The sequence below is a fragment of the Heterocephalus glaber genome, unplaced genomic scaffold (assembly GCF_053883595.1).
Source record: "Heterocephalus glaber isolate CG9 unplaced genomic scaffold, H.glaber_assembly_v1.0 deba00001497, whole genome shotgun sequence".
In the NCBI taxonomy this organism is placed as follows: domain Eukaryota; kingdom Metazoa; phylum Chordata; class Mammalia; order Rodentia; family Bathyergidae; genus Heterocephalus; species Heterocephalus glaber.
In genome coordinates this window covers 55137501-55153074 of record NW_028258320.1, presented here as the reverse complement: position 1 = coordinate 55153074, position 15574 = coordinate 55137501, and the positions used below count along the sequence as shown (strand labels likewise).

General features: G+C 45.5%; 1 protein-coding gene across 13 annotated transcripts in view; it reads right to left on the bottom strand.

Moving 5' to 3' along the window:
- Positions 1–8533: 8533 nt before the first annotated feature.
- Positions 8534–15574, bottom strand: part of Ebf3 (EBF transcription factor 3) — a 131858-nt gene continuing 124817 nt past the window's right edge. For 4 of the 13 annotated variants that reach the window (XM_021253259.2, XM_087185147.1, XM_021253258.2 and 1 more), the window contains 5 exons: positions 15230–15407; positions 13987–14175; positions 13376–13573; positions 12319–12431; positions 8534–11250 (listed from right to left, as the gene is read on the bottom strand). In XM_021253259.2, coding sequence (XP_021108918.1) covers positions 11233–11250; positions 12319–12431; positions 13376–13573; positions 13987–14175; positions 15230–15407 — 696 coding nt within the window. In that variant the 3' untranslated portion in view covers positions 8534–11232. The remainder of the gene's footprint in view (positions 11251–12318; positions 12432–13375; positions 13574–13986; positions 14176–15229; positions 15408–15574) is intronic. The other 9 variants (XM_021253262.2, XM_087185148.1, XM_021253261.2 and 6 more) reach the window with 6 other exon arrangements.

The window sequence follows — 15574 nt, the reverse complement described above, 5'->3', positions numbered from 1 at the left end:
AACAAACAAAAAATCAAAGACCTCTTCTCTGAAAACTATAGCACTCTGAAAAGAGAGATTGAAGGCAGTATCAGAAAATGGAAAGACAGGGCTGGGGATTTAGCTCAGTGGTTCCATTGCCTGCCTCGCAAGCTCAAGGACCCGAGTTCGATCCCCAGTACCAAAAAAAAAAGAAAAGAAAATGAAAAGATATCCCTTGTTCTTGGGTAGGAAGGATCAACATAGTGAAAATGCCCATACTTCCAAAATTGCTGTATAGATTCAATGCAATTCCAATTCAAATCCCAGCAGCATACTTCATGGACCTTGAGAAACAATTCAAAAGTTCATTTGGAACAAGAAGAGACCTAGAATAACAAAAGCAATTCTTGGCCCACAGAGACATGGCAGGGGTATCACAACTGAGGACCAGTGGAACAGATTAGAAGATACAGAAACAACTCCAGACACATTCAGCCACCTTATCTTCAATAAAGGAGCCAAAAGTTCTCACTGTAGGAAAGATAGCCTCTTTAATAAATTGTGCTGGAGAAATTGGGTTTCAACTTGCCAAAGATTAAAACTAGACTTATATTTCTCACCATGCACTAAACTAAAATCAAAATGGATTAAAGATCTAAATATTAAAATAGAAACACTGAACCAGCTGGAAGAGAGGTTAGGCAGAACTCTTGAAGACATTGGGGTAGGAAAATATTTCATGAACAAAACCTCAGTTGCCCGTGAACTAGCACAAACAATCAACAAGTGTGATCTCTTCTTATTAAAAAGCATCTGCACAGCAAGATAAACCACCAATAGTGTGAAGAGACAACCCACAATGTGGGAAAAATTTTCACCAGCAGACTCTCAGACAAAGGTCTACTATCTACAATCTATAAAGAACTTAAAAGAAATCAGACCTCACAAATTTAAAGACCCAATCCAAAAATGGGCATCTGAAATGAGCAGACATTTTGCAGAAAAAGAAGTAGAAATAGCAAATAAACAGATGAGAAAATGTTCAACATCACTGGTCATTCGAGAGATGCAAATGAAAACAATGCTGAGATTCCACTTTACCCCAGAAAGAATGGCTGCTATCAAGAAATCAACCAATAACAAATGCTGGCAGGGCTGTGGGGAAAGAGGAACACTGCTCCAGAGCTGGTGGGAGTGTAAACTGGTGCAACCACTGTGGAAATCAGTATGGAGATACCTCAAAGAAGTAGGACTGGAAGTCCCATTTGACCCAGCTATTCCCCTGCTGGGTAACTTCCCAAAAGAATTAAAAGAATCAGTGTTCACCCACCTATGAACATGCACTCACGTTCATAGCAGCACAATTTGTAATAGGTAAAACTTGGAAGCAGCCTAATTGTCCATCACTGGACAAATGGAAATTGGATAAAGAAAATGTGGGGGTTTTTATAAAATGGAGTACTACTCAGCCATAAAGAATGAGAAACTAGAGACATTTATAGCTAAATGGATGCACATTGAGGAGATACTCTTAAGTGAAATAAATAGGACATACATGTGTAAATACCAAATAGTTTCTCTAGTGTGAGGAACTGAAAGTGTAAATAAGGACTAAAAGGTATAATAGTGTGAAATAGGAAGAAAAGGAGCAAAGGGGAAGGGGAAGTGGGAGGAGTAGGGAAAAGGAAAGAAGGGAATGGAATTAATATGAGAATGAAAAAATGGAAACAAAGTCTTTGTAAATAGGGAAGGATGGAGGGGTTGAAGGGAGGGCAGGGGAAGGGGGAAAAATAAGAACCAAGAGAGATTATGTAAAGGTGCAAATTTCCAATGATGGATGTCATTATATTGTATACCTAAAATATACCAATAAAATTCATTTTTTAAAATGCAGTGTTGATTCCCATTCATGTGCACTAACCCCAGACAAGGAGCCTCTGCTTTGTCTGAAGGCAAGGTAAGGAGACTTGTTTCCTTGATAGTTTGATTTGCAGAATCTGGGAGGCTTGTATTCTCTGCTCAGGGGGCTTATGATCTTTCTCATGGACAGACAGTTCAGAATTAATTAAGTAAGCCTATCTATAGGTGGTATAAAAGAAAAGGAAAAGGGAGGGGGTTTTACATGGGCAGATGGGGCATGCGTGGTTTAGTTTTAGACAGGCAGGCAGGGCTGCCTCCCTAAGAAGCATTCAACCTGAGTTGGGGGCACAGGTGTTGAAGAAACTTCCAGAGTGGGAGCATAGCAAGTCCAAACACCCAGACAAGAATTCCTCTAGCAAGATCAAGGACCCAGACCTACATGATGCTGCTGGAGCAAGGACAGACAGTGATGGAGGGAGGAATGGGTGGGCAGGGGCGCTGTGTAAGTTCTGTGGCCTTTGGCACAGCTTCAAGGGGTGCAAAGAAGGTGGTCCACCTTCCATTTTAAAGGATCTCTTGGTTACTGGGCTGCCATGAAGCCACGGCAGGGGAGATGTAGACGAACTGATTAGGAGGTCACTGCCTTCCACCAGGGAAGCTCAAACCTGAGTGGAGAGATGAGGCCTGCTAAAAATCCTACTATCCACTTGAATGAGATAACCAGTTTTAAAGAAACCTAAGAAAAAGGACTCGTCTGTTTAAAACAGTAGGACTGAATATTCTGTGGAAAATAATGAAACAAGTTTTTAAAGCATCTTGAAGAATTATTTTTCTTCAAGAAAAATTTAACTTTGGAAGCACCCTTGGAGAAGTTGTGTATGTGTGTTCCATAGAGGACTAAGGGAAGCCTTGTAAGCCAGGGCTGGGAATAGTGGTCCATGGCCAGCCAGGGCCCTGAAGGGAGACTGAATTTTATTATTGGTGTGTAAGAGTTCTTTATATATTCTAGATATAAGTACCCTACCAGATATGTGATAAGCAAATAGTTTTTCCCATTCTGTAGATTGTCTTTTCACTTTGTGATAGTATCTTTTGAAGTATGGAAATTTCTAATTTTGACGAAGTCCAATTTTTGTATTTTTTCTTTTGTGGTTCATGCTTTTGGAATCACATCTAAAATTTATGTCATACCCATTGTGTCAAATATAGTTGCCAAATTTGTGTCACATACATTGTCAAATCTGAGATCATAAAGAGAACCCTGTGTTTTCTTCTCAGAGTTTCATAGTTTGAACTCTTTCTGTTTGTAATGAGAGCAATTTTCTTTCTTCTTTTCTTTCTCTCTCTCTCTCTTTCTTTCTCTTTCTTTCTTTCTTTCTTTCTTTCTTTCTTTCTGGGGGAGGGTTATGGTTATCCAATTACTCCAGCATCATTTGTTGAACAAAGTATTCTTTTCTTATTGAATGGTCTTGGCACTCTTGTTGAATATCATTTGCTTGTAGACTTTAAGTTTATTTCTGAACTTTCAATTGTATTGCACTGACCTATATGTCTGTTCAGTGCCAGTACTACACTACCTTGTTGACTTGTTTTGGTTTTTTTGTGGTATTGGGGATTGAACTCACTGAGCTACATCCCCAGCCCTTTATTTTTTATTTTGAGACAGGATCTGCCAATTCACTAAGTTATCCAGGCTGGGCTTGAAATTGCAATCATCCTGCCCCAGCTTCCTGAAGTGCTGAGGTTACAGGCAGGCACTATTGTGCATGGCTATTTGCAGCAGATTTTGAAATCAGAAGGTTAGAATCCTCTAGTTTTTTCTATTTTCCAAGATTACTTTGATTTTCTATGTCCGCTGCAATACCATATGGATTATAGAACAAGCTTGTCACTTTCAACAAAGCCAACTGTGATTCTGTTGTTGTTGTTGTTGTTTTTATTTTGGTACCGGGGATCAAACTCAGGACCTTGTACTTGCCAGGCAGGCACTATGCCTCTGAGCTAAATCCCTGGCCCAACTGTGATTCTGAAAAGGATCACATTGAATCTGCAACTAACTGAAGAGTATTGCCATCTTATCAGCATTGCCTCCAATCTATGAACTTGGAATGTTCTCCATTTATTTAGATCTTCTTTAATTTCTTTCAATAATAAAACCACAGGAATTTTTGGACATGCCTTGAGGGCTTCAGAGCAACTCTCTTTGAAGATTGCCCACTCTTATCAGTGCCCTAGGAGAGTCAACACAATGTGCAGAGTCTATCCCGGGTCTAAGGCGTGGATGTAGCAGGAACGGACACATCCCAAGAGTCGAGGGAAGGGACTTAGTTAGGGTTGAGTTTTATCACTCCCTCTCAAAGCCTCCATCCTCCCACAAGTCTGCCCAGGCAGATGAGTTCTCATCAGTATGGCGTGATGAACAGCATTTTTGGGGACATAACTTTCCCTATCTAATTTGCCAAAAACTAGGAAAATGTGGATTAATATATAAACCTTCTCTTTAGAAATTTGCCAAGTGGAATTATTCGCACAGTATCTGTGCTTGCTTCACTTAATTTTACGTTTTGTAGTAATTGTTGCCGGTATCTTTTCTCTCTCTACTGATGGCCATCACCACTGCAGCACCGGGCTCTGCCAGGCAGCCCATAGTGACATGAAGTAGCGAAGAACTTGGCCCTTTCACAGTGGAAATGTGGGTTCTGGGTTCAGCACAACTTAATGAGTCGGCTTCACTAATGCTCTGTTGTTCTTGGGAGTGGTCTCAGGGGGCAGTTTAGTGGGAGACACCTGTAGGCCCTTCTGACCCTCTGTTTCTTTTTCTTCCAACAGCTCTGTTTTTGTTGTTCCTCATTCTAATTTTGCCACCAAAATCATGAGTTCTGTCATCCTCTTCCTCATTTCATTCTTATCCCTGGTGTCATCTTGGCCATGCTAACAGAAGCTGACTTGTACTGAGCCCTCCTGTGGGCCAGATGCCAGGCTAAGCTCTTATAGCCCAGACCCTCTGGCTCTGCCTCAGTGGGCCAGGGATACACCACCCTCCTGCTCTCATACCATGCTCTCATACCACCCCACATTTCAGACCCTATATGGACCCAAGGGTACCTGTGTACATGGCATCCTGGTCCCACTAGCTCCATTGTGAGCCATATATTGAGCTGAGGAAGCAGTTGGAAATGTACAGGGAGCCAAATCTTCAGAGGCCTTTTAGTGGTTGCAAAGACCAAAGGAGAAATGAGTCTCTGTCCCTAGTTTTGGGAATGTAGATGTGTGACCTAAGTTGTGTCCTGAAGCAAGGCCCTCCTGTGTCCCCTTGTCCTCAGCTAGACAAGCTGCCTTCCCCTTATAGCCTGTCCAAGTTGTCTGAGCAGATTTAGGCCTTCTAAGCCCCATGGGAGATTGGCTGAAAGTGTGATCCCAGAAAATATAATCTCTCCACTCTTCCATCCAGATTCTTTCTCTTTTTTAATTCCTGAGGATACCTAAAACCTAAGTCAGCGGAAAGGTTACAAGAGTTTCAAGATTGGAGACTTTGTTTGGCACCTGTGATCCTGAGCTGGTGCCTCACCTTTCTGAGCTACAGTCTTACCACTGGACATGGAGCCCCAGCCCCAGCACAGAGCACCTGGGGATGAGGGAGCAAGGTGAGTGAGCAAAGTGCTCTGCAAGCCACTTGTACCCACAAGGGCTACAAAAGTGGGTACTTGCTGTTTGAATGCATCGGGATGAGTGACTGGTTGCTTCAGGGATGACAGTTTTAAAAGGTGGTCTCCAAGCAATTGTGAGTCAGAAATGATGTCCACTTCCTCCTGAGGTAGTTCCTACCCTACTCATCTTGATCCTGGCCCCAGTCTTTCCAAGAGGAACAAAAGGTCCTTCCAGACACACACTAAGTCCTGGACATCAGATGGGATCTTTCTTCCCTTTCTTGGCTGCTAATTGGTGAATTGGCAGCCCCGACAGAGGGGTGAGAAGGTGCAGAGTCACAGCCATGTATGGTCCCCTGGGAGCTTGGGTCCACACGGGGTGCCCAGGAGAACCTCCAGGAGGTAAGGTTGGCAGGGGAGACAGCTCTGAGAAAAGTCCACCACCACCCCTTGGGATAGGGCAGGCTTTTCCCAGAATACCTGGGCTTCATTCAGCTTATTTGGGCCAGGGCGGCTAAGGAGGAGTTGCCAGTTCCCGGAGTCTTGAGGTCTTGGTGTATGGAGACTGGGTACTCACAGCAGTTCTGTGTCCTGCATGGCAGGTAGCCATGCTGTGGTGCAGGTTGGAGGCAGAGATGAATGGAGACCAAACCAAGTATACTATAAACCCCAGGAGAATGTGTCTCTGCAGGCTGCCAAAAGATCCGTCAGTGCAAAGCAGACTAGGAACTGCTGTGAGTTTTGCTAAGGGTGACGTTCTTAGGTTATTAAGCTGTGGCTGGATTCACAGTGGATTAATCCCATTCTCATCATGGGTTCAGTCTGCAGGGACTGGTGGGGTGGGCACAGTCAGAACCATGTATGAGTCTGCACCAGGTCCAGAACACCTTCTCCTCCACCCCAAGGAGGCCTGCTCTTTTCATCCTCGGGCTGGGGCAGGGGGTTGGGTGGGAGTGGTGTCCACCCTGGCTCCCAGCCCCAGAGCAGGCCACTTGCTCCCTGTGAAACCTGCGGCTCTATACTGGAACATGATAAATGACCAAAAAATCAATTTGTAATCTGATTGGAGGTTTTTGATTTCCTCTGATGAGTTTAAATTTCATTAAAAGCAACCTTATTCCAACATAAAAGGAATCCTTGAAGGGTAAAACATGGGATTGTCTCACAGAGTATAAAGCGTCCCAACTCTTTTGTGTGATTTATTCATGGCATTAATTGTGAAGGCCAACCCGTGGTGTCTGTTGGCAGCTGTGCTGTTATCAGGGCCTGGGATCGGCCCAGCGAGCTCGGAGCACAAGGACTCACATTCAAAAATCGCTCTTTGGCATATTGACACTTCAGTTATCAACAACCCTTTTCATCTGCTGGGAGGGAGCTCGTGGGGCCAGAATAAGCTACAAATCACCACCGCGGCCACCTCTCTGCATTCTCTTAATTGTATGTATTCTCTGGAAAAAATGATCATCGTGGCCTCTTGTCTTGATGAGAAATTGACATTTTCTGAGGACTTCTTTGGGTGCTCCAAGCAGGGAGATAAGGACCAGAGTTGTTTTAGAGGAGGGCAGCCTTTCTTTCCTTTCAGGAGCCTCTTTATTGCTCCCGTTGACCCACTTGATGAGTATGGATTTCACGAGGTCTTTTTCAGCATTTGAACTATAAAAGGTTCAGAATGACACCACCCCTTATAGACAAAAGATAACCTTGCCCTTTGAATATATTGATTCTTTATTAACTAGGCTGTTTAATGCAATGAAATGAGGCATTAGATTGAAGCCCATTTCAAGTGCTTTGAATAATCTTTAAAAGCTTGAAAGACCTTAAAAGGCGGCCTGACAATAATTGGCATACATTTTGAGAGAATGCAGTTCTGGCTTGTGATTTGAAACACAAACATAAAATAACTTCTCTCTCCCTGGGTTACAGGGCCTTACCAGGCCAGCACCAAGAAAGAGGCATTCCTGGTACCAGCTCAGTGGGAAGGAGCTGCCAGTTCAGGTTAGCAGCACTTTCCCAAGCCAGAGGGCACCCCACCCCCCCATTACTTGGGAAGGAGCCTGCAGGGAGGGGAGTGAGGAGTGGGCTGCTGCAAGCAGGTACCCCAGGGCCTCTTTTTTTACTGTCTCTTTAAGGCTGGAATGAGACCAGTCAGAAAAACTTGATTGTCATTGAGAGGAGAAAAAGGTATTCACAAGTTTCTTTATGTTTTGAGTAATTGTTTCCTGTTTTGCTCAGCAGAACAAGTAATTAAGATGACATTTGTGAGTACTAATTTAGATCACACTTATGTGTATGTGTTATAGAGCTGCAAGCCAAAACATGCAAACCCAACCTTTCACTGAGGAGAAAATGGAAAATACTGAGATGAAGAGGGAGGGAGGCAAATTCACAGGAGCTGTGTAAATCAGAACCTATAGGATGGCTGACCTCATTAGAGTGGGTGCATTGGGCTCCGCCCACACAGGGCCACAGTGGCTGATCCAGGACTTGGGGCCAGTGATCCCACTGCAGTGGACACCAATGGATGAAGGCGTCCCCCGGGGTGGAGCCTGGCCAGCACTGTAATCTGGGTACCCTGGCATCTGCCCACGTGCCCAGGCCCCTTGACATACTCTTCTTGGCCTGGTTCTTGCCTAAGTGGGACACAGCAATGGAGATGGCAGGGGCAGCTGCTGGGGAAACCGGAGAGGTTGCACTCATCTTGGCCAATCCTCACGTTCAGGAGTGGAGGAGCTGTGGGTGGGGTGGGGAGACCAGGTCCAGAGAGCCTCAGGGTTGTACACGTTTTCAAAGACCAGAAGCAGAAGAGCAATTGTGGCATCCCAGTGGTGCTGTGACCCACAGGGCTGAGACACAGAAATGCCACCCAGACCTGCAGGGGTGAGGGCAACGTACATGCAGATGGAGCCTCTGGGGATCAGAACCATCTGAGGAACTGAGTTTCTGCACCCACTGGATGACTGAGGCTGGTAACTGGCAGGTTCAGGGAAGGATCATTTGGATTTTTGTCTAAGACGCAGCTCAGGAGCCCAGGATGTGCAAATGAAACCCCCAACGGGACTCTGGCATGTACTCAGTCATTTTAATAATCAAAACAGATAAAATTACCAAAAGTGAAATTCACAGACAAGAAATACTTTAATTAAATATTGTGTAAAATGAACATTTTTATACAGTTAAATATCTGAAAAAATGTACAGATAAAACAATCTTATTGTAGGGTCTTTGACAGCAAAATCTACCATTTAGTGAAGCGCTCAATTTGGAGACAATGAAGCAATGAGGGCGTCGACTAATCAACCTAGAACAAACCAAGTGCGGGTATGAGGACACTTGCAGACGTTCTCAACATGTGCACGTGAGCTCTTTTTCAGATCAAACCCTTACTTACACAAAATGAGTCGGAGGCAATTTAGTTCCAAAGTGACTTCTCAGGCTTTTCCACGGAGCTAAGCCTTGTCAGCTGTCACAAAGCCAGGGTGTAACCTGCTGACCACTGGGGATATTCTCTTTATTTTACTGAGCCCATTGAATGAACACTTTCTACGTTGTGCATGGTTGTTTATTTTGGTCAAGAAAATATTTAAAAGTCCCTCCTTTTGGTTTTAAATTTGATTTCTGCTGCAGTTTGCAAAATGCTGTGCTGTATCTGCAAAGCATTTAGTGCAAAGGGGAAATAAAAAGGCCGGACCCTTTTGGTCTCGATGTGGGCTGGCACAAATAGGCACCATGTCTGAAGGAGGTCATTCCAGTTTAGAAAGTACAGACAGTACTGGGGGATCTGATCACATAACTGTGCTGTTTAAAAAAAAAGAAAAGAAGAAAGAAAAACCAGCAGTGATTTGGGTTGCCCCTGGAATCTCTCTGAACCCAAGGTGGGCTGGGGAGGATGTGGGAAGCAGCAGAGACAGACCCAGAAAGGAGCGACCTAAGGACAGGAGGTTTGTGCTTTTGTTTTTGTGTCTGTGTGTGCATTGTACATTGTAAATCTCCAAATGAAATATTGATTAACAACTGTGGTGTAAGCCTGTGATAAAATAGCACAGAAGTTCTTTAAAGAAGTCCACTTTTAAGGCATCAGAGAAGTTAATGTGGCAAACATTTTAATTAAAACATCAGAAGTAGATTTCATTTTAAATTTTAGGCCTCTGAATTTTTCCAGTAAACACAGTTCAGCTATGTGGCAAAGTCATGGGTGGCAGCTAAAATGACTTTTTACATTCCACAAAAAAATAAAATAAGGACACAGCCTCAAATGGTGTCGCCTCTTTGTGGCCACTCCACATGCAGAGAATCTACTAAGATTTGTCGCAGCCAGCTGGGTGGCACCATTTTGTTTTGACTATACAACAAACTTTTTTTTCAAAAGTATTTGTTCAGATAACTTAAAAATAATATAAAAATAAACAATGAATTTGACTTTTCCTCAAAATAATAAAAAAAAGAATGGAAAGTCTGAACGATAGCAAATGTTTGAAGTACAAATGAAATGTAAGGACACTGGTTCATTTTAATGAAACAGATCAGAGACAGTTCTTGGCTTATGTTTTTCCCTGTGTCACAACACCGGGCCATGATCAAAAACCAATACAGACAAGAAAAAGAAAAAGGCAGGAAAAGCAATGTACAAAATTTCAAAGATAAATACAATATTTATAATTGATATGTTACAAAATAAAGTCCCTTAGCAACTGCAAGTGTTCATGGGAAAGTAAGTGTTGAATGAAGACCATTTTATCCCTTATACGACACATAAGGAATAAAACTTGTTTTTCTAAATATTTAAGTGGATCTGAAAAAAATTCAAGACAAGTGTATAAATATTTAGCTACAACTTTGGCAAAATCACAAAAGTCTACAATTTTATAACCACATACAAAACACATTAGGGAAGAAGGATCTAGAAGTCAAAAGGACAATTTCTGGTACAAGAAACATAGACCTCACAGTAGCCTAAGAATGCAATAGTATACAGTGCTAGCAAAAGTTGAAAAAATGTTGCAGATCGCACTTGCTTAACAGGAAGCTCTAGCAGTGGGAGAATATTGGAACCAACAGACAGTAGCATTTTTTTTTCTCTGTCAGTGTGCTTGTTGAAGGCAAGAGAATTCAATATCAAAGTTACAATTTCTAACTACAATAAGTTACAAAGTTTCGTTTCATTAAGATGAAGTTAAGCAATGATAAACCCTCCCTCCCTCCCTGCCACCCCAAATTCTCCTAACCATATAGTCATCCTTTGTTCCAGTTTGATGGCTCATACCTCCTTGGCCCCCTTTTTTCACCACAAAAAAATATTTCACATTATAGAGATACACAACCATTGTGAATCTAAGTATGAGTACAGAAAAATGTTGGGAGGCATTTTTCCTCAGTGTTTCATGGTCATCAAAATGGTGCATTCACAAAGTTTCTCCCCACACAGATAGCACGTACTAGACAGCCAAGACGGAGTCAGAAACTTTATACAAAATAGGCGTTGCTTTGTTTTCCTTAATCTTCAGGACTGAGAAATGTGAAAATATGAGAAAAGTTCAGTCAATAAAATGGAATTGTTCATGAAGGAGTAGGTTGTTTGCATGTTGATTCTTAATAGTTTAAATAAAATCTTTAAACAAAGTCTTTTGTAGCATTTCAACTGCTGCTGATATTTTGGAAGGTACTGTTTCCATCAGCATGTCCTAACACACTACACGTGTCCCCTGAAGTCCGTCCTTGGATGCTGGGTGCTGCAGAAGGTAGACAAGAGTCCCTCACATGGGTGGGACTACCAGCCCAGACATAGCTGCAACAGAAAGGGGACAGCAGTTAGTGCCGGCAACACGCACGTGCTCCCTCCACATGGGCCAGGACGCGCCCCTCCTTGGGCTTTACTCAACAAGGAGGTGGGATTCACACAATCCTCCATTAACCAGCCTCGGATGTGCTGGGAAATCTTACTTCGTGACACAGGGGTGCGTGGGCGACACAATCCCCCACAGGCAGCCCTCCTCACAGACCTCCTTTGCCAAAGGGAAAGGCTTCTGACACTCTTGTGTGCAAGACAAAGCCTGCTATTTGGCACACATCTCCACATTTTGTTCAAAGCAAGTGGAGGCCCAGCTTTCCCAGAGGCCTCCTCTGTCAGGAGATGGGAACCAGCCTGGTCACTTCTGTGATGCTGGCCTTGCCCGCTGTCCTTAAGTGAAAACCCGGCTCCCTCTGTGTCCCCCTCTGCCTTTGGGCCCCAGTGCTGACTGCCTGCTATTTGTTCTGCAGCGTAATGGTGAGTCAGGGGCTCTCAGATCAAAGCCACTGGCGGCCACCTGCTCTGGAATCTCAAGGCCAAGGGCCATGCAGAGACAGTCACAGCCCCACCTCAGGGAGCTTTCTCTTCTCTTAGAATAAAAGAGAAACTATGCACTAAATGCCAAGTGCAGCTGAAGCTTTGGAGTGAACTCCCGGTACGAATGTAATTTAAAATCTTTTAAGTCTAGTGTTGTTTAATTTTTGTCAGAATGATCATTCTCATTAATTTATGTATAACATATTAATACATTTGTTCATGTAGTGATGTGAGCTTCAATTTCTCAGTTCATTAATTTCAACAATATTAATTTATCTCCGACTCACCGTTACAACTTTATGGTTTGGAAGGCCTGCGTATGTACACACCGCTTACGTGGTACCATCTCTCAGTCGGCCTTGATACTGTGGCCACAGACAGGGCCCTGGCACCTCACCACTCTCCTGCTAAGCAGTCCTGGCTTGGTGCCCGCTGATGGCCCAGAGGCCAGTCGGCGGCCCAGGGGCCTGGGCGTCCCTTCAGACACTGACAGGTGTTGTGAAGACAATTATTTCAAATCACTGATACCTTTCCAGTTCCTTTTTTGAGCATTAGTTCATCAAAGTGAAATATGCCACCGACTTCACAAAAGGGCCAGTTTGTCTTCTCCACGGCTACGTCCTCAGCACCCAGCAGAGAGCCTGGCACATAGTAGGCGCTCAGTAAATACTGGTTGAATGGATTCATTTTTTTAAAGGAGTAACTGGATTTGATTTTCACCGGGAGGAGCATATACCAAAGGTGGTGTCTGAAAGAGGCCAGATGACGGCCACTTAATTCAAGTGCCTGTGGGCTTCAGTGCATCCCAGAGAACCACGCGCAAGCTCACGAGGCCTAAGGACACCCGTGTGGCTTTGCCTGCTGCACACGCCAGGGACCACACATAGCCTACACTGCACAGAGAGGGGGGTAAGGGGTGCCTGCTCCAAGTGGCCCCATATGTGGACAGCTGTGTCCAAGCTGTGCCCTCCCATGCCCTTGGGCCAGTCCCTCCCTCTGCATTGAAGGAGATCACTTAGAAAACTCAGCTCCCGTCCGAAGACAGAAATACAGCCCAGCACTGGTGCACGCATAGCTTGGGGTCTGGATGCACGTCCCTTTCCAAGAGACGAGAGAGCCTTGTGGACGTGTGGTCCATTGGGCAAGGTTGAGAAGGAAGGCACAGCCTCAGGACAAGAGCAGCCTGAGGCTGAGATGGGTTTCACAGGGGGCCGCATACCCAAGAACTACAGGCAGGGGTGCACCCTGCACCAAGAAGGGCCAGGCCTGGGCAAAGGTGCACTTGCCCAAGGGGGCTAAAAATCACTAAGGCTGAATTCAGCACAAACCCATTTTCTCTCATGTGGTTCCATCCCTTAGGGTACAGGGTCCTTTCCTGTGAGGATGCTAGGTTATGTTGGAAGGGTGAGCTGAACAAAAAGTATGAGACAGAATCTGGTATTGTTGGGGCTCAATGAACAGGCATCCTTCCACGAGTACAGGGCTGGGTGACTATGGACCGTGGAGCACATGCAATGCACGGTCAAGTGAGAAGTCTGAAAATGGCCCAGGGGAGACCCAAGCTCCCGCCCCATGCCCCCCTCACCTTGCAGTCCATTCCCATTGGCGCTGGTGCAGGAAGGAGGAGGCGAGGCTTGGGGCCGGACCACGGGCGCAAAGGCGCTCTTCTGTTTCACTGCGGAGATGACATTGGCAGGTGAGAATGAGAAAATGCCGTGTGTGCTGCTACAGTTTGAAGGGAGGGTGACCGAAGAGGCTGCCATGGTGGGGCTGGACGGCACTACTGCAACAAAGCAAACATGGTCAGCACGCGCGGGCCGTGGTGCAGCGCCACGACGAGAGCACTGAGGGCCTCGCCTTGCATGGGGTTTGGGGGGAGGGGGTTGCCACAAAAACAAGACACGACATGCTTCTGGCTTGGCCACTCTCTGGATAATAGGCAAACGCTTTTGTGTCGGACTTTCTCTTCCAATTGAGCAGCCCCATTTTGTTCTGATTTTTGTTTTGGTTGCCAATGAGATGGCGTTGGGGCCCATTTTTGGTCAATTTGTGATCGTCACTGGGACGCCCAGCCTCTGGGGCCACCCTTCCTTTTATCCAGTAGCTCACATCACAGAACATCCAAGCAATGCACACACTCGACTTTGTAGTGAATATGAATCTGCGTGATGACGTGTGACAAAAACAGACACTTACTGCCGTAGGGAGAGTTAGCGGAGGAGCCATTAAGAAATCCAGGCGAGCCAGGGACCCCTAGATTGGCCATGGCGCCACTTCCATATCCATTCATGCTAGTGCTGACTGTGTTGTAATTGGACTGCTGGGGAGTACTGCTGGGGACGTATCCTCGCGGGGACACGCTGCTTGTATTGCGACTGTAGCCGACTGTTAAAATCCCCCCCCCCGGCCAAAAATAACGTTATTATCAGCGACAGACACTTGGGGGGGGTTTCCCCGAGAAATCTATACCTTATATTAAACACTTTTAATTGACCTTATGCTCCTTCTCGCCCTGGTGCCTCTAACCAGCTCAGATAACCTTATCATGCCAACCCTACTGCGGCTGTCTCATTGGGGAGCCCCATTCTGTCTCTGTTGGCTTGGACAGCCGGCCAAAGTGCACTTCGATCTAACCATCAGTTGCCTTCGCATTTCTCTTTAGAAGTCACTGTCAACAGCTCGGATTCCTGACCTGTCCCCCACACTCTGAACTTCCACCATCTGCAGACCTTCAAATGCCATGGCTGACAAGGGGAGCTTGTTTGTGGCCGCAACTTCCCTGAAAGGCTGTTTTAGGGTCTTTGTTTTTATAGCTATTTCTGTGAGGGGCAGGGCAGGGCACCGAAGTATCTTTTCTTCCACAGGAACATGGATGAGCAGGGGCAAAGCCAGCAGTACAGTGGAGGTGAGTCTGAGATTACTGTCTGCGTAGTTTTAAAAGAAGAAATCAAGTAAAGTGGATTCCCAGAACCAGCTCAAAGGACACCTGACCGTGAGCTCAGCAGGCCTGCATTGCTGTGCTATGGGATAAAGTGCAGGGTAGGGAAATGGCATTTCTTCCCATGGGTTCAATCCAGACTTAGAACCCACATTCCACCTGTGTGACATATCCAAGAAGGCTCCTACTGTCTTCCTACATCAGCCCAGCCTTCCAAGAAAGGCAGTCAAGAGTAAACTAAGGGACACTCCTAGCAATACCAGGGAGCTGAGTGGCGGCCAATTGAGCTGCTGTCACTAGTACTGCATTTTCTGAGACTTCTCCACCTGGCACTGCTGGAGGGTGTGTGGCAAAGTCTTCCCTGGGAAGGAACCAGCCAAGCCGGAGGGCATGGGATGCAAATGACATTCCCCAGCTGGCCCCCGCCACTTTCAACTGCAGCTAAGGCCCCAACCAGCCCAAGGGAGGAGCAGGGAAGGGAGAGTCCATGAAGCAGCCTACCTTGGTCATTGGCTTGCGATGTCTCTGACACGTTGACGGCTAGCTGGCTGCTGAAGGAGTTCACACCCATCATCCCGGTGTGTGCTGGAGTGTTGCCCAGGGTGGGTATCTGGTTGTGATTGCGGGGGACACTGTACAATGCCTCAGCGATGTCAGCTGCTCGCTTCAGGATGATCTCCTGGAGCCAGGACACATGAAAGCCCATTACCCAAAGGCAAGCTCTGCTGCCTACATTCCTTGGGTGCTTGCCCCTCTCCATTTGCCTTACTGGGGCAAATAATGGTGGTATTCCACTGTCTCTTGGACTAGACTGTGCCAAAACCTATTTAAAGGGAAAAGAACCTC